The 24,649-nt window shown below is 43.8% G+C and overlaps 2 protein-coding genes across 4 annotated transcripts in view; one reads left to right on the forward strand and one right to left on the reverse strand.

Annotated features, from left to right (window-relative positions):
• The window catches only part of SMC1B (structural maintenance of chromosomes 1B), a 64,784-nt gene extending 48,743 nt beyond the window's left edge, over nucleotides 1-16,041 (forward strand). Inside the window, exons 18-25 of one of the 2 annotated variants that reach the window (XM_025399320.1) lie at nucleotides 248-401; nucleotides 1,426-1,524; nucleotides 5,415-5,571; nucleotides 6,379-6,533; nucleotides 7,874-8,025; nucleotides 10,301-10,370; nucleotides 14,539-14,649; nucleotides 15,443-16,041. In XM_025399320.1, coding sequence (XP_025255105.1) covers nucleotides 248-401; nucleotides 1,426-1,524; nucleotides 5,415-5,571; nucleotides 6,379-6,533; nucleotides 7,874-8,025; nucleotides 10,301-10,370; nucleotides 14,539-14,649; nucleotides 15,443-15,544 — 1,000 coding nt within the window. In that variant the 3' untranslated portion in view covers nucleotides 15,545-16,041. The remainder of the gene's footprint in view (nucleotides 1-247; nucleotides 402-1,425; nucleotides 1,525-5,414; nucleotides 5,572-6,378; nucleotides 6,534-7,873; nucleotides 8,026-10,300; nucleotides 10,371-14,538; nucleotides 14,650-15,442) is intronic. The other variant, XM_025399322.1, reaches the window with a different exon arrangement.
• A 2,104-nt stretch (nucleotides 16,042-18,145) lies between these two features.
• Nucleotides 18,146-24,649, reverse strand: part of FAM118A (family with sequence similarity 118 member A) — a 32,889-nt gene continuing 26,385 nt past the window's right edge. For both annotated transcript variants that reach the window (XM_025400461.1, XM_025400462.1), the window contains exons 8-9: nucleotides 23,672-23,755; nucleotides 18,146-19,685 (exon numbers count right to left, since the gene is read on the reverse strand). In XM_025400461.1, the coding sequence (XP_025256246.1) occupies nucleotides 19,666-19,685; nucleotides 23,672-23,755 (104 nt within the window). In that variant the 3' untranslated portion in view covers nucleotides 18,146-19,665. The remainder of the gene's footprint in view (nucleotides 19,686-23,671; nucleotides 23,756-24,649) is intronic.

Below are 24,649 nucleotides of genomic sequence, written 5' to 3' on the forward strand. Positions count from 1 at the left end.
TGGTAACCTTGATTAAATCAGTAACATGTATTAGTGGAAAATGCTCCCTTAGATTAACTGAGTATATTCATGACCTTTCTCAGGAGTGTTAACAATTAAATTACAAGCATCAGTGAGAGGATTCTAGAACTTACAGCACTCACAGGAATAATCTTTTTTTCATATAAGTTTATAGCATACATTTTTCTTCCTTGGTGCAGTGTTATATAATGAGTAAAATTACTTTTTCATATCGGTGTAATTACAGGGAAGTGGGGAAGTTGCAAAAAGAAGTTGTAATTACTCAAACTTCTCTGGAACAGAAACGATTAGAGAAGCATAACTTGCTGCTTGATTGCAAAGTGCAAGACATTGAGATAATCCTTTTGTTCGGGTCACTGGATGACATCATTGAAGTGGAGGTATTCTAGCAAATGACTGTAAAATATGTGCCATTGTGTGGAACTTAATGCATTGCCCTTTGCTTATTCTTTCTCTTGTTCTGTAGCCCCTTTAGGGATGGTGAAGACATCTCCTAGGAGGGAAAAAGGGCAAAATGACTGTCATCTCAGAGGACTAGGGCCACAGGATGAACCCATGTTTCTTACCTACATATTAGATACCCAAGAGAAATCAGAGAATTAAAGTTGTTGGAGTTAAGAATGTTTTTGCACAATGAGCCACAGGCAGTATGCAGATCATCTGCTGCTTGGGCGGTTCCCTGGACTCTCGTAATATTTTACATCATGTGGAGGGGGTGGTTCTTGCTCTGCCCCTTCTCCAACAGTTGTATTGAGGTCCTTCTCAGAAGAAACATGCCCTGCTGAGTATCTCTAGGTGGTGAGGGAAAAGGAAGAGGCAAGAATGGACACCAAAGAAATCACAAGATAAAACCAAGCCTCACTAACATTTCCCTGTTGGCCTTTTTTCTTTCTTTTTCACCACATTTGGATTATACAGAACATTTTAGATTGGCTGGAAGTACAGTCATTCCTTGGTATCCACAGGGATGGTTCCAGAATCCCCCATGTATACCAAAATCCAAGGATGCTGAAGTCTCTTACCTAAAATGGCATAGTTTTGGTATATAACCTATGCACATCCTCCCATACACATGCATGCCTCATTTTATTGTGCTTCACAGATATTGCAGGGTTTTTTGTTTTTGTTTTTGTTTTACAAGTTGAAGGTTTGTGGTAACCCCATGTTGAGAAAGTCTGTTGGTACCGTTTTTCCAACAGCATCTGCTCACTTTTCTGGGTCTCTCTGTGACATTTTGATAACTCTAAATCTTTCAAACTTTTTTTTTATTATTTATCTGTTAAGGTGATCTGTGATAAGTGATCTTTGATGTTACTATTGTAATTGTTGTTGGAGTGCCATGAACCACTCCCATATAAGACAACAAACGTAATCAACAAATGTATGTGTTCACGTATTTTTCAGATGGGAACTGAAGCAGAAAGTACCCAGGCAACAATTGATATCTATGAAAAAGAAGAAGCCTTCGAAGTAGACTACAGCTCTCTAAATGAGGATTTGAAGGTAATGGAAAGCTTTCTGTTGTTTATCACTCACAGTAATATGGAATATTTAAATATTACAGAATCATTTTTGGAAGAGAGAATTTAGGTTTTTTTTAAAAAAGATTTCCTAATGGTTTTGAAAGAAATATACAAAGGAAAAACAGTATACATGAAACTTCTGACACCAAATTGTGGGTCTCTCCCACACCAAGCAGTTCTCTAATTCTTTGAATACCAAGTGGGTATTCTACAATCCAGTTCAATTCTGACACTGTCTACCTGCAGTTAGCATCAGATCCCACAAGGTCATGGCTCAGTCCCACAAGACTGGCCACTCTTCAGATGCCAATCACAAGTCCAGGCCTCCCAGACTCATGGCCAGTTGGCTGTAAATCAGGAGTTTCCACAACCCCTTCCACAGATTTGATAATTTGCTAGAATGGCTCATAGAACTCAGGGGAATACTTCATTTACATTAACCAGTTCATTTTTAAAGGCTACAACTCATGGAACAGCCAAATGGACGAGATACATAGGACTAGGTATGAGAAAGGGTCCATGCCCTATCTCATGCCCTCTCCAGGCTTGTCACCCTCCCAGCATCTCGTGTGTGGTCACCAACCTGGAAGCTCTTCACAACCCACTGTTTAGGGATTCTTATGGGAGCTTCATTACATACACGATTAATAAATCATGGGCAATTGGTGATCCAGACTCAATCTTCAGCCTTTCTCCCCCATCTCCTTAGAGAAGAGGGACTGAAGGTTCCAGCCCTCCAATCACCTGGTTGGTTCCTCTTGCAATAGTTACCATCTTCCAACAGTCAGCTCATTAGGTATGATTGAAAGGGGCTTATCATGAATAATAAAAGATGCCCCTCTCACTCCTACCACTCAGGAAATTGCAAATGTTTTAGGTATGCTGTGCCTAGAACTGGGATGAAAACCAAATATATATTTATTGTATCATGTTATCACAAAATAGCAGTAAATATATTGGTTACTTTAAAAAATGTTTATGTCAGCATTTCTGACTGTGTTGTGTAGAACACTGGTATCATGAAATGTCTAGCCAAATAAGAAAAGTTTCTTTTTTTTTTTTTTTTGAGACGGAGTCTCGCTCTGTCACCCAGGCTGGAGTGCAGTGGCCGGATCTCAGCTCACTGCAAGCTCCGCCTCCCGGGTTCACGCCATTCTCCTGCCTCAGCCTCCCGAGTAGCTGGGACTACAGGCGCCTGCCACCTCGCCCGGCTAAGTTTTTGTATTTTTAGTAGAGACGGGGTTTCACTGTGTTAGCCAGGATGGTCTCGATCTCCTGACCTCGTGATCCGCCCGTCTCGGCCTCCCAAAGTGCTGGGATTACAGGCTTGAGCCACCGCGCCCGGCCCCAAATAAGAAAAGTTTCTGTGGTTACTTTTTGAGAAAGTCTTTTCCCTTCTTGGGAAGGGAAGAGATTCACAATGTATATTAAAGTTTTTGAGAAGTCCTTCAATAAACAAAAGTAACCAACTACTTACTCCAGCATCCCAAATTTGCTCTGCTGGCATCCCACTGCAGTACCCTCAGTAGACACAGGCCTCTCTCAGGATTGTAGGTGATGGTGTGGCACACCCTTCACAGTTGCAGAGCACAGAGCTGGACTCCAGCTTTAATTTAACTTAATTTCATGCCTTTAATTGAGCAGCTCTGGCTCTGTTTCCCAGTCATCCCTGTAGCCATACATGTCTTTGGGCGTTGGCTTCATTCTGAAGCTGCTTCTCTCCTGAAGACAAAATGAGCGCATATTCTTGGCTTTCCAGCCACACAGCTGCAACCTTCAGAGAAGAAAGAAGCTGTCTTTTGTAGTGGTACTAGTGAAAGGAAAATGAAAACTTGGACCCCAATTCACTATACCAAGAGAAAGAAATCAGGCTGAAAGCTGAGTCATGCAAAAAACTGCCTTTCCTTTTGTTCCTAAGCAGAGAGCTACATATAAAAAATTAAGTATCAGGCCAGGCGTGGTGGCTCACGCCTGTAATCCCAACACTTTGGGAGGCCAACGTAGGCAGGTCACCTGAAGTCAGGAGTTCGAGACCAGCCTGGCCAACATGACGAAACCCTGTCTCCACTAAAAAAAAAAAAAAAAAAAAAAAAAATAGCCAGGCACAGTGGCATGTGCCTGTAATCCCAGCTACTCAGGAGGCTTAGGCAGGAGAATTGCTTGAGCCTGGGATGTAGAGGTTGCAGTGAGCCAAGATTGTGCCACTGCAATCTAGCCAGGGTGACAGAGAGAGACTCGGTTTCAAAAAAAAAAAAAATTATCTCCCCAGGTAGAGACTCCGTGGGGAGATATTTGTGGTTTTTCGTCTTATGGTAAAGTGCTAATTTACTGAGCATGAGGTGAATGCATAATTGACTGTTTCCTACCTACTTTTCTCTTGCAACATATGGATTCAGTGATGTGACCATGTACTTCCTCTTGCTTCTGCCTGCTTTTCCCCTTTAAATATCAAAGCCCTCAAAATCATCTTTCGAGAAAGGCACAGACTTCTCTCTGGGGCATGTCCTTAACCTTGGTAAAATAAACTCAACTGACTGAGACCTATCTCAGATACTCCTTGGTTTACATGCTTTTCTAAAACTGAAGAAAGGTTTTACCTACAAAGCCCTAGCAATTGTCCCCTCATCACAGTTGCCTGAATGGGGTCACATATTCATTGCTGAACCAATCACTGTAGAGGGAGGAGGATGGTGAACTTTACCTTAAACCAAGCAGGCCCTGCCTCTCAGTCTAAGTACATGGGGTCCAGGAGGGAGAAGTGGATCTACCTGGTCAAAAGCATGTGCTGCATTAAAAGAAAAAATGGAAACAGATGCTGAGTAACAATATCCACCACATCTTTTCAGTTCATATGCTGTTAATATATTTTGTTAGACTTGTTTTGTTTTGTTTTTTGTTTTGTTTTGTTTTTGAGACAGAGTCTTGCTTTGTTGCCCAGGCTGGAGTGCAATGGCGCAATCTCGGCTTACTGCAACCTCCGCCCCCCGGGTTCAAGCAACTCTCTTGCCTCAGCCTCCGAGTAGCTGGGATTACAGGTGTCTGCTACCATGCCCGGCTAATTTTTGTATTTTTAGTAGAGATGAGGTTTCACCAAGTTGGTCAGGCTGATCTCGAACTCGACCTCAGGTGATCCACACACTTTGGCCTGCCAAAGTGCTGGGATTACAGGTATGAGCCATCATGCCTGGCCTACTTTTTGTACACTGATTGTATTTGTGGCCAAAAAAAAAAAAAAAAGATTTTCTGGAAGGGCGTGGCTACTTTTTCTCTTCATCACTCGTGCCAGGTTTAAGTGTTAACCTGTCTAGCTGGATTGGATCCCCTCTCCCTGCCCCGTAGTACCTATGTTTGCCCTGTCAGAAGTCTCTTCACCCCACTGTAAAAGCCGGTTTAAATCCCAGCTACTCGGGAAGTGGGAGGACTGCTTGAGGTCAGGAGCTCGAGACCAGCCTGAGCAACAGAGTGAGACCTGTCTCTTAGAAAAAATTTTTAATCCAGTTAATGTGTCTGACTTCCCTGTGAGTCTTTAAAGGCAAAGACTGAATAGCTTCCATCATTGAATCCTCAGTGTAATACATAGTAGATTATGAATATTTTTAAATAAATGAAGGTGAAGTATAAATTGTTGCTTTTTAGCCAGATTAAAAAAATGAGCCGAAATGTGTTCCAAGAAAAGAGCACAGCCGATTCAGGAAGCTATAAGTATTACAGCAGGACTGCACCTCCTGGGCTCAGAGAGGGCTTTGGGGAGAGAAGGAGTGGATGACAAGACCTGGGGGGTCCAGATGGCGAAGGGCCACACACACACCCTACCTTGCTGGATGTAGAAGGCATGCCATGCCAGTCAGTGTTGTTCTTTGCCCATAATAGGCTCTACAGTCTGATCAAGAAGTCGAGGCCCACCTTAGGCTCTTACGGCAGCAAGTAGCATCCCAGGAAGATATCTTACTGAAAACAGCAGCCCCAAACCTGCGAGCCCTGGAGAACTTAAAGACTGTCAGAGACAAGTTTCAAGAATCCACAGATGGTAAAATTGAGTTTAGTCACTAACAAGATTATATTCATGGGTGTTTTGATTTCTATAACATTTGCCAACAATTTCCCCTCTGTTGTCCCTTTTTGTTGTAGATTTTTTCCTCTGTGGTCTTATATTAATGTGTACTTTTAATACTGAATCATTAATTGTTTCCTTTTTGAAGTGTTTTGCTTTAATTTAAAACCAAGTTTATTGGTGATTTTAAAACACATATATTTTTTTCACACCAACAAAATTGACATAATAAATACTCTATCAGGCTGGGTGCGGTGGCTCACGTCTGTAATCCCAGCACTTTGGGAGGCTGAGGTGGGTGGATCACCTGAGGTCAGGAGTTCAAGACCAGCCTGGTCAACATGGTTAAACCCCGTGTCTACTAAATATTATAAAAATTAACTGGGTGTGGTGGCACACGCCTGTAGTCCCAGCTATTCGGGAGGCTGAGGCAGGAGAATCACTTGAACCTGGGAGGTAGAGGCTGCAGTGAGCCGAGATCACGCCACTGCACTTCAGCCTGAGCAACAGAGCAAGACTCCGTCTCTAAATTAAATAAATAAATAAATAAATACCCTATCAGAACTTGTCAATATTATTTAGCAGTTAGCCCTACTGGAAAAGAGACTCATCAATTCTAAGAGCTAGTCTCTTGGAATTAATAGTAGTTTAGGTATTTTGAAGGTAACTTTACTCAAGAGATCCAAACTCAAATCCAATTTTAAAAATATTTTATGCTTTACAGTTTAAGTAAAAGAACCTCCTCAGTGGTCTCTAAAATAAAGAACATTGATTCTCTCTTAGCTTTTGAGGCCAGCAGAAAGGAAGCCAGAATGTGTAGGCAAGAGTTTGAACAAGTGAAAAAAAGGAGATACGATCTTTTCACCCAGTGTTTTGAGCATGTCTCAGTCTCAATTGATCAAATCTACAAGAAGCTCTGCAGAAACAACAGCGCCCAAGTATGTATCTTTCATCCTCCAATACTAGTGGGAAATCTGTGTTACTGGTGGTGGTTTTTTTTTTTTTTTGGTGGGAAATAAATAACCGCTGCCACATTATTTGAGCAACTCACTCATGGGGCAAAGTCAGTTCATGAAGAGTGGTTATCTAATGACCTGCATTGTAGATCCCGTTCACTCCACACTATTCAGTATGGACAAGTCAAAACCTTTCTGGGTCTGTTTCTTCATCCGAAAAATGAATGGACTAAATCATTTGGTTTCCAAATTCTCTTTTAGTTCCAAAATTCTGTAGTCTGGTACTAATTTGATTTTATAGAACTGTTGTTTTCTGTGGTAAATGTGGAATACTAGAGGATCCTGGGAAGATGGTTCATCTGTGGAGTTGACCAGAGTAACAAAAGAGAGGTAAAGAACTAAAGGCAGGTTTCAAATTCAGATATGACCCTTTTAATGATAACCACTCCCATTCCATTATCAATATCCGTAGCAAATATTCGTGGAATTGAATGTGAAATAAAGATGTAGGTCGGGGCTTACGTACCTCTTCTGCTTTTGTTTTCTCATGTTCTTTTATGACTAAAAGGTGATCCTGGATCAGATATTTAGAACTTCAACTGAAAATAACTTATTTTCAGTGAAGTAAGATTAAACCCATTAACTCCTTTTTTTGTTTGTGTTTTTTTTGAGACAGAGTTCCCCTCTGTTGCCCAGGCTGGAATGCAGTGGTGCGATCTCAGCTCACTGAAACCTATGCCTCCCAGGTTCAAGTGTCTCAGCTTCCCAAGTAGCTGGGATTACAGGCACACACCAGCAAGCCTGGCTAATTTTTGTATTTTTTGTAGAGACAGGGTTTCACCATGTTGGCCAGACTGGTCTCAAACTCCTGACCTCAAGTGATCCGCCTGCCTCAGTCTCCCAAAGTGCTGGGATGACAGGTGTGAGCCACCACGCCTAACTCTTTGAGAACAAGATTCATCTCTGTATCTACAGTTCCTGGCCCATAATAGGTATTCAGTAAATGTTTGATGAATATATCAGTGAGCGAATTGCATGAAGACTGTTTTGTAAGACTGTGGCAGGTGCCTCTGAGGTTTGACTGGCAGTCTGGTGGAAAGGGCTGATCCCTGGGTATGTTAGAGTGTTTTCCATCTACCGCCTATCCAGACAACCCTGTTTTCTGTGATTACATGTAGAACTAAATACATTATTTATAGGCATTGGTAGTTTTCCATCAAAATTGGAGAAAAGCTAACCAATAGAATATTTTGCAGTTAAACTCCAAGTTGAACTTTATCAGTTGCTTTTCTGATATTGCTAAATAAACATATGTGTTTCAGGCATTTCTTAGCCCAGAGAACCCTGAAGAACCTTACTTGGAGGGAATTAGTTATAACTGTGTGGCCCCAGGCAAACGGTTTATGCCAATGGACAATTTGTCAGGGGGAGAAAAGTGTGTGGCCGCCTTGGCTCTCCTGTTTGCTGTGCACAGGTAAGGTCACAAAAGCTATTCAGTTTTCATATAGGGCAGAAGCCAAGGGGACCTTCCTACAGAAGATATATTAACTATTGTCTTTATTAATATTTAGCAAATGGGATACAAAACTCTCTTCTTCAGCCAGACAATTCAGATTATGTTTTAGGCCTACAACAATTTAGACTTTAGACAGAAAATCTAAGAGAGAATTCAGATTTTTAGTGGGGTTTTTTTTTTTTTTTGGAGACGGAGACTTGCTACGTTGCCTAGGCTAGGCTCAAACTCCCAGATCAAGTGATCCTTCTGCCTCAGTCATCTGAGTAGCCAGGACCACAGGTACGTGCTACCATGCCCAGCTAGTTAGTGACAGATTTTTATTCAATTTCTGTTATTATCAATAGCTACTACTATTCCATTTTAGAAAGAAAAAATATTTGGAATGGCCAGAGGTGACATCAGGATTGAAAAAAATCCCAATTTGTGTATTATTTTCTTAGTCAATATTCAGAGATCTGCTACTTAGTAAAGAATGTTGAAGTATTTCTTCTATAAAAGTATTTAATCTCCTTATTTCCACTGATGGTGGTGGAACTGTTTCTTTGTAAAACAAATCAAGAAATAAAAAGTTATCTACAATTAAGGTAATTAGCCTCTTTCAACATTCAGAATATTAGATGAAGATCTAAAGTGTAGATGCTGAACCTCGGCAACATAGTGAGACCCCGTGTCTACAGAAAATAGAAAAAAGTTAGCCAGATATGGTGACACATGTCGGTAGTCCCGGCTACCCAGAGGCTGAGGTGGAAGGATTGCTGGAGCCCAGGAGTTCGAGGCTGCAATAAACTGTGATGACGCCACTGCACGCTAGCCTAGGTGAAAGAACAAAACTCTGCCTCAAAAAATATACATATAATACAATCAGTAAAATATAGATGCTGCTGCTTTTCTATTTCCATGACCAGGAACAAAAACATACAAGAGTTTGACAACTTTTTACTGGTCTCTAGAAGGAAAAGGAATAGGCTGCCACAGGAAAGGAAAAGAGAAAACCATAGTAGCTGGAGGCCTGCTCTGAACAAGTAATCTGAGCAGAATCAGACTAGGTGGCACCCACATCCATTTAGTCAACAGATACTTACTAGTTACTGTGTATCAGGTGCTGCTGCAGGCAGTGGGGAGACAGCTGTGAACAAAACAAAACGCCTGCCTTGAAGATACTTCATTTTAGTTGGGGAAGGCAGATAATAAATAAGGTAAATTAGTAAACTAATTATCCAATATAGAGAACATTAGAAAGTGGCAAGTTCTGTAGAGAAAAAAAGCAGGGAATGGAGATGGTGAGTGGCAGGGAAGTGGTTAGCAATATTAAAGAGTCATCTGGGAAGGTCTGTTTCAGAAGGTAACATTTGAGCAAAGATTTGAAGGAATAAATGGAACAGGTCATGTGGACAGCTAAGGGAAGAATGTTCTTAGACATCAGCAATAGCAAGTGCAAAAGGCTCCAGGGCCAGAGTGAGCCTAGCATGGATGGAGAATAGACTGTATGCAGCAGTGGCAGGCACAGGGCTAAGACTGGTCACAATCAAGGTGAAAGACAGCGATGGTGATTGGGCCAGGGTGAGAGGATATGGTTGTGCAGACGGAATTTGCTGACAGGTACGGGTGTGAAGGAAGAGATGTGAAGGGGATGGCTCTGTGGGTTTTGACCTAATCGACTAGAGTAATAAGAGCTGCCATTAACCGAGATGGAGAAAACCACAGGAGGGAACAGGTTTGGAGGGCAGGGGAGAAGTTTGCTTTGAGATGAGTTTGAGATATGTATTAGACACCCACATGGAATTGTAGAGAAAGTAGTTGGACATTTGAGGTGAGAATTCAGGAGACAGGTTAGAATTATTGGTAGAAGGGTGGGAGCCATCAGTATTTGGGTGGTATTTAAAACCCTGAGGCCAGATTTAATCACCAAGGGAGTTGATTAGATAAGCACAGAGATGAAGAGTTCTCAGCAGACTCTGCAGGGGCTGAGGGGAAGTAGACTATGTCCCCCTGCAAGTCACAGAGCAGTATTTCAAGGAGGAGGGAGTGACCAACCCCAAATACTCCTTGCATAGGTCACATACATGTGGACTGATAACTGAGCATTGGATTTAGTAACATAGAGGTCACCAAATACTTAGAAATATCCAAAAGAGTGTGTTTTTTTTATTCTGAATACTGTTAATCTTTTCCTCCAAGTCTTTTATAAAACAGATAGAAAATTGTAACTTACTTGATTGTAATTTTTTTCTAGTTTTCGTCCTGCCCCATTCTTTGTTTTAGATGAAGTGGATGCAGCCCTAGACAATACTAACATAGGCAAAGTAAGTTTCTGCTTTTCATTTTCAATAGATTGTCTACAATTCAAGGATCATGTGAGGCAAGCAATAGAAAATGCTCATTAAAAATCAGTCCCTGGGCCGGGCGCGGTGGCTCAAGCCTGTAATCCCAGCACTTTGGGAGGCCGAGACGGGTGGATCACGAGGTCAGGAGATCGAGACCATCCTGGCTAACACGGTGAAACCCCGTCTCTACTAAGAAATACAAAAAACTAGCCGGGCGAGGTGGCGGGCGCCTGTAGTCCCAGCTACTCGGGAGGCTGAGGCCGGAGAATGGCGTGAACCCGGGAGGCAGAGCTTGCAGTGAGCTGAGATCCGGCCACTGCACTCCAGCCTGGGCGACAGAGCGAGACTCCGTCTCAAAAAAAAAAAAAAGAAAAAAAAAAAAAAAATCAGTCCCTGGGCCGGGCGCAGTGGCTCACGCCTGTAATCCCAGCACTTTGGGAGGTCGAGGCAGGCGGATCACCTGAGGTCAGGAGTTCTAGACCAGCCTGACCAATATGGTGAAACCCCCGTCTCTACTAAAAATACAAAAATTAGCCTGGTATGTTGGTGCGCGCCTGTAATCCCAGCTACTCAGGCGGCTGAGGCAGGAGAATTGCTTGAACCCGGGAGGCGGCGGTTGCAGTGAGCCGAGATTGTGCCACTGCACTCCAGCCTGGGTAACAGAGTGAGACTCTGTCTCAAAAAAATAAATAAATAAAATAAAAAAATCATTCATTGTAGGCTGGGCTTGTTGGCTTATGCCTGTAATCCCAGCACTTTGGGAGGCCAAGGTGGGTGGATTGCTTGAGTCCAAGAGTTTGAGACCAGCCTGGGCAATATAAGGAGACCTTGTCCCTACAAAAAGTGTAAAAAAAAAAAATTATCTGAGCATGGTGGCACACATCTGTGGTCCCAGCTACTCAAGAGGCTGAGGTGGGAGGGTCACCTGAGCCTGAGAGACAGAGATTGCGGTGAGCCGAGACCGTGCCACTGCATTCCAGAAAAAAGAAAAAACAAAAAACAAAATTAGTCCTTTTAAAATCTAAGATAAATATCTGAAACAAGTTGATTCAGGGTAGTTTTCGTTCAAAGCTTAGGGGACCTTCCAGAGTTGATGGGGCAATCAACATGGGGGTCAAATGAGGATCACTGTACTTGATCAACAGTGTTACTGCTGGCATAACAGGTTTCTCACCAAATCTAGATATTGGGAGTTAGAGAACCCCTAATAGGCCCTGTGGCAGGGCCTTGTTAAGTCTCCACTTACAAAGTCCAAGAGTACCATCTCTAAATAAATTCCAAAAGAATTCAAGTTTAAAATCCTACCTTCCCATTTAAAAAAAAAATTTAATCTATTTATTTATTTTGAGACCAGGTTATGAGACTGGCTAATTTTTGTGTTTTTGTTGGAAATGGGGTTTCACCATGTTGCCAAGGCTGGTCTCGAACTCTTGGGCTCAAGGGATCTACCCGTTTCAACCTCCCAAAGCGATGGGATTACAGGCGTCAGCCACCACGCCAGCCCTACCTCCCAGTTCTATCAAAATGGGACTTGTACTTGAGCATGATCCTGTTTTCAGTCTTTGAGAGAATGAGAGAACTAAGGAACAGTTTCACACTTAGGAGTTAAACTTTAGTGAGCACTCAAGGATCAGTGGGTAGATACTCAGAGCGCACCTGAAAGAGCTGGGCTCTCAGCCCACACATCTTGATGGTGACTGGATTGAATTTTGGACATGAGAGTGGGGTCTGCTATGGAACATGAACAAAGGATGGAGGCAAATCCTGGCAGTGCCTGACACTGCCCAGGGGAAGAGTAGCATCGGCCTGCAGAGTTCCCGGTATCATGGTTCTGCTACTGGGGCCATTCATTCTTGGAGATGGGTAAATTAGAGTCTCCTGGTTCTGATTCCAGGCCCATCCATCTTCTAGAAATGACCAGGCTTTGTATTAATGGCTGCTTACAAGGTGGCTGCTGTGGTCATGCTGACATATGTATTTCTCATCATTTATTTATAAATTGGCATTCTGGGACAGGTGCGGTGGCTCATGCCTGTAATCCCAACACTTTGGGAGGCTGAGGCGGGAGGATCACTTGAGTTCAGGAGTTCGAGACCAGCCTGGGCAACATAGTGAGACCTTGCCTCTATTATAAAGAAATTTAAAAAGAAAAAAAGAAAGAAATTGGCATTCTGGTTTATAACCTGGCCTTGTGAGTGATGTTAAGGAGCCCATGCCTGAGAGATGTTTGCAGCCTCAGGGTACTGCCCAGGAGGTTTTGCACCTCCGAAGCTGACCTCCTTGATTTCTTACTCTGTTGAGTCTCACATGAATTGCCTGGGTAGCTGCAACCTGAGGTACCCTCTGATGGCATGAATGTAGTCTTTGGGCATTTCTCAAGTTGTATTCATCTGAGAAAATATCTTGAAGGCCCTGCATTTTTAACATGGCACAGGATACACAAGAGTATCACATCAACTCCATACCCCCAAAAAGTCTCTGCCAGAAACTTCATGGTAGCTGGGGAAAGAAAACATAGGAACAGAAGAACATCTTGAGTTGTCTCTTGAATGCCAGCAAATGTGCATCAAATGACTGGACTCCATGGCTGACTCATTTGGGAGAAATCTCCCCTTAGGAGGATAATTTTGGCACTTTATATCCCACATTCTGTGAGGGGAAATCTTGTGGCTATCTTTTCTTGGCTGCATTTAAGGTATCTATGTTTGAGGAAAAATTAGATGTTTGCATTGGTGGCATCTCCAGGTACTAGGTCTTACTTAAGACTCTTATTAGTACCCATCCTATGTACTAAAACCTCTTAATTGCATTATCCCTTTGAGACGTATCTTTCTGACACTCCGTTGCTGAATTGAGTATGAGCAGTTATGTAGTATGAGGAACTCTGAAGCACCCTTCACTCCCTCTTGTGATCAGGGTACCCAACATTTACAACAGGTAACTCTGCAGGAAAAATGCATGCCCTGCATCTTCACATCCTGTCTCCCCTTCTTTTCCTATTATGGGCCCAAGACCTTTTTTCAGCCCTGTCATAGTGGCTACTACCATTGCCTCTAATACTGGAAGTTCCTTCTATGAATTCAGCCTCATAGAGCAGTTCTTTCCTTTCTCATGTAAAACATGGCCACTCATTCCTCAATGGAAGCTGCCATTCCAATACTTCCAGAGCTTGTGTCCACAGGATCTTTGGTGCACATGGAGAAGACCCATTCTAGGCCCTCAGCGAAATCCCAGGAGTTGGCAGTACCTTTGTTAAACTGTTGGTAGCTTTTCTTTTCTTGGGGTTTATCACTGTCCAAGTTCTGAGTAGTTTGTTCACCAAGACTCATCTCTATTGAGTCCATTTTGCACTTCTCATTTCCTTGGAATTGAGCTTCCTTAAGGAACCAGAGTTCACCTCTAACCAAATGACTTGATTATGGATTACAAATACATACATAATTGCCCTGTTTTTCCTTTCAGGCTTTGAGTTGGCAAAATAGGAAGATGGAAATTATTTTGGATTTTTGCTGCTGTTGTTGTTAGATGGAGTCTCTCTCTCTGTCGCCCAGCCTGGAGTGCAGTGGCACAATCTCGGCTCACTGCAACCTCCGCCTCCCGGGTTCAAAGGATTTTCCTGCCTCAGCCTCCTGAGTAGCTGAGATTACAGCCGCCTGCCACCATGCCTGCCTAACTTTTTGTATTTTTAATAGAGACAGGGTTCGCCATGTTGGCCAGGCTGGTTTTGAACTCCTGACCTCCAGTGATCCACCCACCTCGGGTGGATCCCAAAGTGCTGGGATTACAGGCATGAGCCACTGCGCCTGGCCTGGAGGTTGTAAGTGTAAATACCAGTCCTTTTTCACCCTCAAAAAATACTTCGAGTGGTAGTTTTTTTCTTGTTATAAAGGCTGATTACCTATTTACACCACAGTATCTTAAGTTGGAGCTTTATTCTTTAAAATGTTCTTAAAGTTTTAGATCATAGGTTTAATGAAGTTTATCTCATTTTAGAATCTATTTCCATTTCTGCAGTTGTTGGGGATTTATTGAATTATTAGAAAGGTGGATAAGTCCTTGTCCAGACTCAGAGACATGCAGAATTACTGTCCCCAGAGCCCAGGCAAGGCCTTTCCTTCCTAGTGAAATGTTTTCTTATTTCTTCCAGGTGTCAAGTTACATCAAAGAGCAAACTCAAGACCAGTTTCAGATGATAGTCATCTCCCTAAAAGAAGAGTTCTACTCCAGAGCCGACGCACTGATCGGCATCTATCCTGAGGTAAAGACAAATCAGAGGGGAGGAGTGTACCCACTGCCAACTTCCCTTAGGACCCTGACAGCCACCGGGCTTTCCTTTTATAATGAAAACTTCCCAATGGAGTCTAAGGCTGAAATGATTTTTTAGTCAAATAAGATTAGAAATAACTACTGGTGTTTTCCTAGACAATACATAGAGATTGAAGATATATTTTAAGTGAAAAAAGCAAATGGAAGATTGCAGAACAATAAGTATTGTTTTGTGAAATAATAGTCCATGTTAATTTACACTAACTGTTAACATTATATTTATTTCTGTAATGTTTCAGTGTTTTAAGCAAAAACAAATGCACTATGGTAGAGCAAGGAACCATTCATCCTCCAAAAGTATCTGAGGACAAAACAAAGAAATACGTTAGAAGTTCCAAATTGTATAGTAACTTCTAAAATGTGCACACACCTTTCTCAAGCCATTGAAAATTCTAATCTGAACTCATGGAGCAGAGCCACTAGTTCAGGTCATGTGGTTTTGGACAGTTAGGATTTACTTCCTGAATTTTCCTTTAAGCAAAGGTAAAAATTTACCTTCCTGTGCCTACAGAATGTTAGGGGACCACCTGGAAATATAATGCATGAGCAATGGAAATTCTCCTACCAGATAACACCAAAAAAACCCACAACCGATATAAATGCTGATATCTTTTTAAGTTGAAGAAGATTCCTTTTAAATGCAATTCTAGACTCACTAATGGCTCTTATTTTACTTTAATACTTTTTCCCTAATTAAGAGAACTTTTAACTGTCTTCTATTTTAGTACGATGACTGCATGTTCAGCCGAATTTTGACCCTAGATCTTTCTCAGTATCCAGACACTGAAGGCCAAGAAAGCAACAAGAGACACGGAGAGTCCCGCTAGGGGCAGCCCTGCAGCGGGCTCCCGATCACTGTTCAGTTTCCACTGTAATACTCACACAGCTCCTCCACAGACGACGTCTGGAGCAAGCGGGACCAGCCTGGTGCACCCTTTAAGAGAAACCTTAGTTGCTGTAGCTAAAGAGGCTGTAGCTCACTTCAGTTGAGTGTTCAGACCCCTTTCTAGTTAGTAGGGAAAGTTTTCAGTGAGAGCTGGTGTTAAATGAGTTTTTAAAAAACAAAACAAAAGATACAACTTTGTACTATAATTCTAACTTCTATTTTGAAATAAGCTAGTCTGGTTAGAAAAATTTTGAATTCGGCTTCATCTTCACTCTGATCTTGCCTTGTACCCAAGTAATCCTGAAGGGAACTACTCTTTGGTTTTTAAACGTACTAGTTATAAGATTGTTAATAAACTGTTGAACCTGGCTTTTGGGAAACGGTTTCAGAGAAACTATGTTAGTACTGAAAATATCAATAAAAAATGTTCTAATTTCAGATGTCTCCAATGTAGAATTTTAGAAGCCAAAAAATACTTTTAATGGTGAAATTGAATTATATCTGTTTCAATGCAATCCGAATTCTTCTAAATAGAATTTCTGTTACAGAAATATTGAAGAATACAGAGTTTCTCAAGTGACAACTGACTTCTCTACTTACAAATGTTGTTATGTGCAGGAAAGCTGCACTTTCACCACTTCATTTCCACTTCAAAATGGAACAAGACAGGCCAGGCGCGGCAGCTCACACGCTGGTAATCCCGGCACTTTGGGAGGCTGAGGTGGGTGGATCACTTGAGCTCAGGAGTTCGAGACCAGCCTGGCCAATATGAAACCCTGTCTCTACTAAAAATACAAAAATTAGCCAGACATGATGGAGTGCACCTGTAGTCCCAACTACTTGGGAGGCTGAGGCAGGAGAATTGCTTGAACCCAGGAGGTGGAGGCTGCAGTGACCTGCGATTGCACCACTGTACTCCAGCCTGGGTGAGAGAGACTGTCTCAAAAAAAAAAAAAAAAAAAGGAACAAGAAAATTCTGAGGTGGGCTTCCAATTTAGACCGCTTTGGGCCCAAGTGCTAACCAAGGAGTAGCCTCCTGAGTAAATGTATCCGTTTTAACAACACTGTTTCATGTAGTAACAATGCACTCTGTGAGGAAGAAATTAAATCTCAAAAAGATTCGGTTCCTTCCCTGAGGGGGGGACTTCCAGTACGGTGAGATAGCTGACCTCTATGAACTGCAGACAGCAGAAGCCACTCTATTTGTCCTTTTTTGACACGGAGTCTCGTTCTGTCGCCCAGGCTGCAGTGCGGTGGCACGATCTCTACTCACTGCAACCTCCACCTTGTGGGTTCAAGCAATTCTCCTGCCTCAGCCTCCCAAGTAGCTGGGACTACAGGCACCCGCCACCGTGCCCTGCTGATTTTTGTATTTTTAGCAGAGACAAGGTTTCACCACATTGGCCAGGCTGATCTCGAACTCCTGGCCTTAAGCAATCCCACCCGTCTCAGCCTCTCAAAGTGCTGGGATTACAGGCGTGAGCTGCCGCACTTGGCTGTTCTCTTTCATAACTTTGACTTACAGACAGACCATCAGTGATCCCACCAAATTCAGTCATTTCTGATATAACAGAGCATGCCCAGTAACCTAATTTAAGGGCCACAGTACATATTCAGGCTTTGTTGAGATAGTAAGGAGGTTCTTAGCAGGTACTTGTATAACTTTAAAATGTAACCATTTTATTTTTATTTTTTATTTATTTATTTTAGATGGAATTTCCCTGTCGACCAGGCTGGACTGCAGTGGTGCGATCTGGGCCCACTGCAACCTCTGCCTCCTTGGTTCAAGTCATTCTCCTGCGTCAGTCTCCCAAGTAGCTGGGATTACAGGCGCACACCACCACGCCAAGCTAATTTTTGTATTTTTAGTAGAGACAGGGTTTCACCATGTTGGCCAGGCTGGTCTCACACTCCTGGCCTCAAGTGGTCTGCCCGCCTCAGCCTCCCAAAGTGCTGGGATTACAGGTTTCAGCTACCTGCCCTTCCTTAAAATGTAACCATTTTAAAATGTAATGGCTATTCTAGCTTGAGGCAGTAAACAGCAGGGCCAACTTTGTTGCCTCCTCATGTGATGTTTCTCACTGACTAAACTATACACAAGCAAGTACACTATGCTGGAGTTGCCTCTAATCTATCAATCGCATTGGAATAAACTTTACATTCTACAACGAGCATACAACAGAACCAACTAGATACATCCATGTGGTACAGCAACATGGCTGCGTCCTCCAGCAGAGAACACAAAGCTTTTCTTAAAATGGGCTGTAATGAGCTTTACATCCTACTGCACAGCATCCTCTATGCCTGTAATTCTGCTATACCCTGTGTCTGGCCAGCTCTCAGATTCAGATATTCCCTGACTGCACTTAGTAAATGACATTTAAAACAATAATTTATAATGTTTGCTTTTTAAAACATTTAAACACATTCAAGTAATCATTTAGTTGATTTCACAGTTGGGTGGCAACTCAAGCTACAAATTCTCACTAAATAGCATTCTAGCAAGCCTTGGCATAACTAAAGAAACACTGAGCACACAGGGTTGAAGTTAAAATTTTATTTATGGCTGGAGTGGCATAAAAGATTTGTTTTCCATGCTTCAAAAAGAAAAAAAAAGTTTTCAGGGCTTATCTCCCTCCCTTTGCATTCTACCCTTCTGTTTCCTGTTCTTAACTTTCTCTGTACCTGTGGGAGTCATCAATGGGGAGTGTCACAGGGCTTGGCAAGAAATGTCACATTGAAGATAAGTGGCCTCAAACTGAAACCAAGCAGGGCTGTTTGTTTCCAAAGAGAACCCCTGACCGTAGGGCCACTCATGAACCACCACAGAAGCCGCTGCTGTGTCACAGTCAGAGAAGTTCCCCGGCACCAGCAGCGCACCCAGCACAGCGGTTTCATGTGGGTGAACCTGAGAAGGTTTAAAGTGTTGCAGGCCCTTTTCAAGTTTTGCCTCCCTCACTCTCTGCAAACTCCCTTAATATGGGCCATAGAGAATTTTAAGAGACAATAACAGACTTGCAAAGCCTGGAATTTATAATGTTTGAAACCTGGTCTTTCAAACTTGGGCTGTCCTGGTTGTCAGTGCCACAGTGGCCCCTGCACAACACTGGCCTGAACTTCTGCAAAGGGCCTCTGGCTCCTCCGATTTCACAGTTCTTAGCAATATCAGACCTGTGTTTCTTTGGAACAGAAGTTACTAAAACTAATTCCAAAGAAGCCCTTTGATCCGGTTGTTCTCCCTAAAAACATACCATTTTCACTAGCGGATTCATTCTTTACTATTTAACAGTGGAACAAACATACCTTTAAAATGCTTTCTATAGTAACATGTTTCCACATACAAATTATAACATGTGTTTATTTCGCTGGGCGCAGTGGCTCATGCCTGTAATCCCAGCACTTTGGGAGGCTGAGGCAGGTGGATCACCTGAGGTCAAGAGTTCGAGACCAGCCTGGCCAACATGGTGAAACTCCAACTCTACTAAAAATACAAAAAGTAGCCAGGCATGATGGTGGACGTCTGTAATCCCAGCTACTCGGGAGGCTGAGGCAGGAGAATCACTTGAGCCCAGGAGGTGGAGGCTGCAGTGAGCTGAGATCACGCCACTGCACTCTGTCCTGGGTGACAGTGAGACTCTGACTCAAAAAAAAAAAAAAGTGTCTATTTCGTATTTTCTCTTTGGCAACTACTGTTGCTTGGACAGTCTTTACTCTTCCCCTTTTATTACAAAAAATACCACCTTGACAAAAGAGAGCCTGTCAGATGGGAACGGGAACACCAGGTCCACCCCTTCCCATGGATCCTGGCCCCTGAGGTAGCTGTCCATCAGTCCTTGCAAAGTCCACCTGAAGTGTGTCCGCGTCACCTCCTGCACAGTTCAACACACAGGGGAGCCCTCTCACCCAGCCTTGAGGGCCACACGCCCATGTGGCTCTCTTGGTGTATGTGAGGTTTTGCAATCAGAGATCCACGTGGAGTTCTCCACGAATTCCTCTTCGTTTGGGCACTGTGGTTACAGAAGGCTGGTTTTCAAGTTGCAGGTTTTACTGGTTTTAAAGATTTCAAGACCCTCCAGCATCATCTGTTTAAATAAAAGAACGAAATGCCCAAGGGTTAAAGTCCAGCTAAAAGAAATTATTTGCAATAGATTTCTATTTCAGAAACTGCTTTACAATTGTTCTTACGTGCGGAAGACTTAGAAAACCCCTCCACAATGGAAACAGTAGCCGCTGTCTGGAAATGACCTTGTGTAATTATCAATACCATCAGGGGATCAAGCAAGTAATGACAATTACATTTGCAGCCATCTGTGGGAATCTCAATCCATGAACATGGATGCTCTTTTATTTCTTAGTGGACTGAGGATGGGGCAATTTCAACAAACATACAGTGAGAGCCTGTTGGAGGTATGGAGAAGCAGCCTGTCGATTCCTCTGGGATCCCCGGGCTTGGCTTCTCTCACCCACATGCAGGACAGGCCAAGGCTTTCTGTACAACAGAGGCCAGGAGCTTCGCCCTAAGGAGACATGACTGTGTGGGGACTGCTGGGGCCGCAGGTGCAGGTGATGGCATCTAGGAGCACAGATCTCACAGGTACTGAAGAAAATCCCTGCCCAATGCTCCATAGCAAGGTCTACCAGGCAGTAGGCCCTGCCTCCTGATGCGCACACCAGTCAGAGGTAGGCTACGGGGGGACAAAATCTATGTACACAAAACAAGAGCAATGGCAGAAGAAAGCCAATCTATTGAGCATAATCACCCGGGCCTTCGTTCTTGTCAGCAGGCACTGGAGGAGCCCAGATGTGCAGAAAACAAACAAGGAACATGAAAGAAAGTAGTGGGAAAGAACCACCTACCCCAGAGGAAACAGTTCACAGAACACCAGTTTTGTGTTTTGTTTTTACTTACACGATGGTTCTACTAGCTGAACTCACAATCCAAGTATTTGCAAAAAGATTTCAGTCTGATCCAAAACACTATCAAAATCTAATTCTCTAAAACGTGTGTGCCCCCAAGTGCACCTGAAGTTCTATAAAACTATTATTATTATTTTATCTTTTTTGAGACGGAGTCTTGCTCTGTCACCCTGGCTGGAGTACAATGGCACAATCTCGGCTCACTGCAACCTCTGCCTCCTGGGTTCAAGCAATTCTCCTGCCTCAGCCTCCTGAGTAGCTGGGACTACAGGCACGTGCCACCACGCCTGGCTAATTTTTGTATTTTCAGTAGAGATGGGGTTTCCCCATGTTGGCCAGGCTGGTCTCAAACTCCTGACCTCAGGTGATCCACCTGCCTCAGCCTCCCAAAGTGCTGGAATGACAGGCGTGAGACACCGCGCCTGGCCAAAGTTGTATAAAACTAAACGAGAGGATGTCGAGTCTGCGACAGCTGCCCCTCACAGCTCTCCCATGAGGACCCCCACACCAGTTCACTCTCATCTTTCCTGCCCCTGGACGGCAGGACACTAGGGCGCCCCCACCCCCTGCTGCCAGCCCTCGCTTGCGCTATAATTCACTCTGCAGGTGGCCCTTTTAGAACTGCCTTATTTTACTTGACTAAGTTTGCACTCACTATGAATCTTTATAACATGTACTGTTGCACATGGTCCCTGTGGTGTTGAAGGAACATGCAGGGACATAATACTGCTCCAACATACCCGCTGAAGGATTTAAATGTTAAATGAAGAGGTAACTTTAAATGTTAAATGAAGAGGAAAAGCTGGATGCTTCATAGCTCTCAGAAATTTTTGGTGGACTGCTATGTAGGTATTTAAGAGTGTTTTACTTTGGTTTACTTATATAAAGTACTAAAATATAAACTCCTATTATATGAAAATCCTCTCTCCCACTGTTTTCAGGAATGTAGTAGAGTCAGATAACCAGGCTGACTTCTGTCTCCAGAGTTCTCACAGACATAGAACAGCAGATGCTCTGAGAAAAGGTAACTAAGAAAACAAGAGCTTGGCTGGGTGCAGTGGCTCACGCCTATAATCCCAGCAGTTTGGGAGGCCAAAGTGGGTGGATCACAAGGTCAGGAGTTTGAGACCAGCCTGGCCAACATAGTGAAACCCCATCTATACTAAAAATACAAAATTAGTCGGGCATGGTGGTGGGCGCCTGTAGTCCCAGCTGCTCAGGAGGCTGAGGCAGGAGAATGGCTCGAACCCAAGAGGCGGAGGTTGCGGTGAGCCGAGATTGCACCACTGCACTCCAGCCTGGGCGACAGAAGACTCTGTCTCAAAAAATAAAAAAAAGACATCCGAGAAAACTTAAAAGACAGTGGAAATCAATCCAGGCAATCCTAACTAGTATGACTTCCAGAAAGGGAGAACAGAGAAGATGGAAAGAAGAAATAAAGAGAATCACAGACTATTCCAGAACTGGAGAAATGGAGGAAGAAAAAGAACACGTGAATAAGGCAGGTAAAAAAAGTTTTCCACCTAAATACATCCTCATTGGATTTCTACTTAAGGGAAAAGGGGACCCTAAAAACTCCCAGGAAAAAAAGCAACGGGTACCTTCAAATCACTGGGAACAGGTTCCCATCAGACCCTCTTCATAGGAAACCTGGTCTTCAGACAGTGGAGTCTGGGGGAATCACAACCAAGAATCCCACACCAAAACTACCAACGAGCGTGAGGATGGCACAGACACCTGCAGACACATCGCCCTCGGGAGGCGACCCCGCACAGGGCTCTGCAGAAGCAGCCTCAGGAGCTACTAGCAGGATGGACGGGGGGCCAGAACAAGGGAGACCTGGGCCTCCATCTCAGAGAGGAGGAGGGAAGCTCGGGAGGCAGGCACACAGCAGTCCCCCACGGAGCTGACCAGGAGAAGGTGTCCTGGGAGACGTGGGGTGGCAGGATGAAGAGAATGCATACTTTTTTTAAAAAAAAATTCTTAGTTCTGAAAGCTGAAGGAATGCATACATTTAAGAATATTGGGAAACGTTATTTTCTGGAAAACAAAGGGGAAAGAAGAACCTAAAAACTCCTCAAAAAATAAGAAGTAACACAAATGTCTCAAAGTCCCAATATTAAACAATAAAACATGGGAGAATGGAATGTAAGAACAAGCCACATTTGACCCTGACATTGAGAACACATCTGCAGCTGGCACAGGCGCCGTGGCACTGGGCCCACGGCCACCGCCACAAGCTGGCTAAGCAGGAAAGAACACTGACGCTGTTTTCATCAAGGAAATGCTTTTGTTTGCCGACTTTTATAGTCAACCTACAGACAGACTGGGGGTCTCATTTCCCTTCTGTCCTGTCACCACGGAGACCAACAAAACGGGGAAGCCGGCGGGCCAGGGGGTGGGATACGCAAGCCGGGGGCCATCCAGCCCAGGCTTCGTGTTGGGAAGTCTGGCTTAAGTCTGTTATTTAAAGAATGAGAAATAACACACAGCACTCGCAAACCTGGGAGGAGGAGGAGAAGGGGAGAGGGAGGGACCGGCACGAACGAGCGAGATCGCCCTTCGTAGTGTCGACAGAGAGGCCTATTCAAATACACTGTTTAGATAGTTCAGTCACTTACATCTCAGTCTGTAACAGAGGCAGCACAGCTCCAGTGATTTAAAGTGCTTTTCTACAGAGACTCAGGTGACATGCATCAGGCTAGTGGTCACCCTTAGGGGCTGGAGAAGGCTGGAGACTGACAAGGGGGGTCCTGGCAATGCTGCTACCTCAACTGGGTGTGATTAGATGGGAGCGTGCACTTTGCAAAAATGCACTGAGCTGACCTTACATAACTTGTGCACTTTTTATTCATGTTTTTAACTTTTCTTTTTGTAGACAGCACCCTTCTGCCCGCTGCACCTTCCTAGTGTATGTTTTCTCCGTAACAGTTTTCTAAAGAGGCACCAGCACCTCTGGGCAGTTGGAATTGGGTTGGGGTGAGAGGTCAGGGTCTCTGCTAAGCCTCCTGTGCTCTCTGGCCCTGACAGAATGTATGCACCATCCTCCCACCACAGGGCCCGGAGCATTAAAGCGTGGCATGGTCCCTGAAGATGCCTGCCAACCAGACAGACCTGAGGCAGCTCCCCACAAAAAGAACGGACACAATACCAGTATCTGATTGTCTGAGTTTTTTTGAAACTTCAATTCCATTCTCTTCTAACTTCCTCTTTGCACAGTCCTGGCATGCATTACCTGAAAGAGGAAAATTTATTAAGCTTGTTTATTTAGAATCCACCCGCCGAGGCACAGTTTATAAATGTGACCTTACTGAAGCATAGGCCAAACAGACCCTGCCATCCCCTGCAGATGACACTGACCACACTACGGCTTCTCTCCAAAGAAAGCCATGCTTCCACGAGTCGCATTTCAGTAAGAAAGCAACTGTAATAAAGATGTCCTTTCGCACGGGAATAGGTGGATGGGAAGCTGACTGCGGCGGTTTTATACTTCCCGCACCACTAACATGGATGTGATGCGAGCAGCTCCCACATCGATGCGCGTTTTCTCATCTGTGAACGCACTGGGCCAAACAGGCAGGGAAAACGGGGCTGCGCACAGAGGCCTCCGCGCCACTCACCAGAGTCCCTTTTACCCAAATGGCTCAGCAAGGGGAGGCACCTGGTGCCCAGTTCACACACAGGAGGACGCTTGTAGCCACCAAGTCTTGTTAAATGTATAACCAGGCAGAACCGAGCCCAGCAATAAGAGCGTTCACATTTCAAACAAGGATTAAATAGAAGCTTCTGTGTGAAAGCTCAGACCCGTGCAATGAACACTGCAGAAGAGCTGGGTCATTCTAAGGCACTGCATCTTGCCCCACATGGTATCCCACAAATAGAACCTGTTCCAAGTCCCCTGTCACTCTTGGTTCTAGAGCAAGAAATTATTCTCAGGTGCCAGCTGGCCCACATGTGATCCGGCTGTGCTTCCTCGTCAAAGGGATGGCTTTTAGTCTCTCGGTGTGGCAGGGACCATGCTAAAGCATGGCTATTTATCATCTTCAGTGGGGCTGTCTTAATACAAGCTAATTATTTAAGGTGAAAAACAAACATTTATGATTTTACAGCGAATGACAGAAGACAATGG

Source organism: Theropithecus gelada, chromosome 10, assembly GCF_003255815.1.
Source record: "Theropithecus gelada isolate Dixy chromosome 10, Tgel_1.0, whole genome shotgun sequence".
Classification (NCBI taxonomy): Eukaryota; Metazoa; Chordata; class Mammalia; order Primates; family Cercopithecidae; genus Theropithecus; species Theropithecus gelada.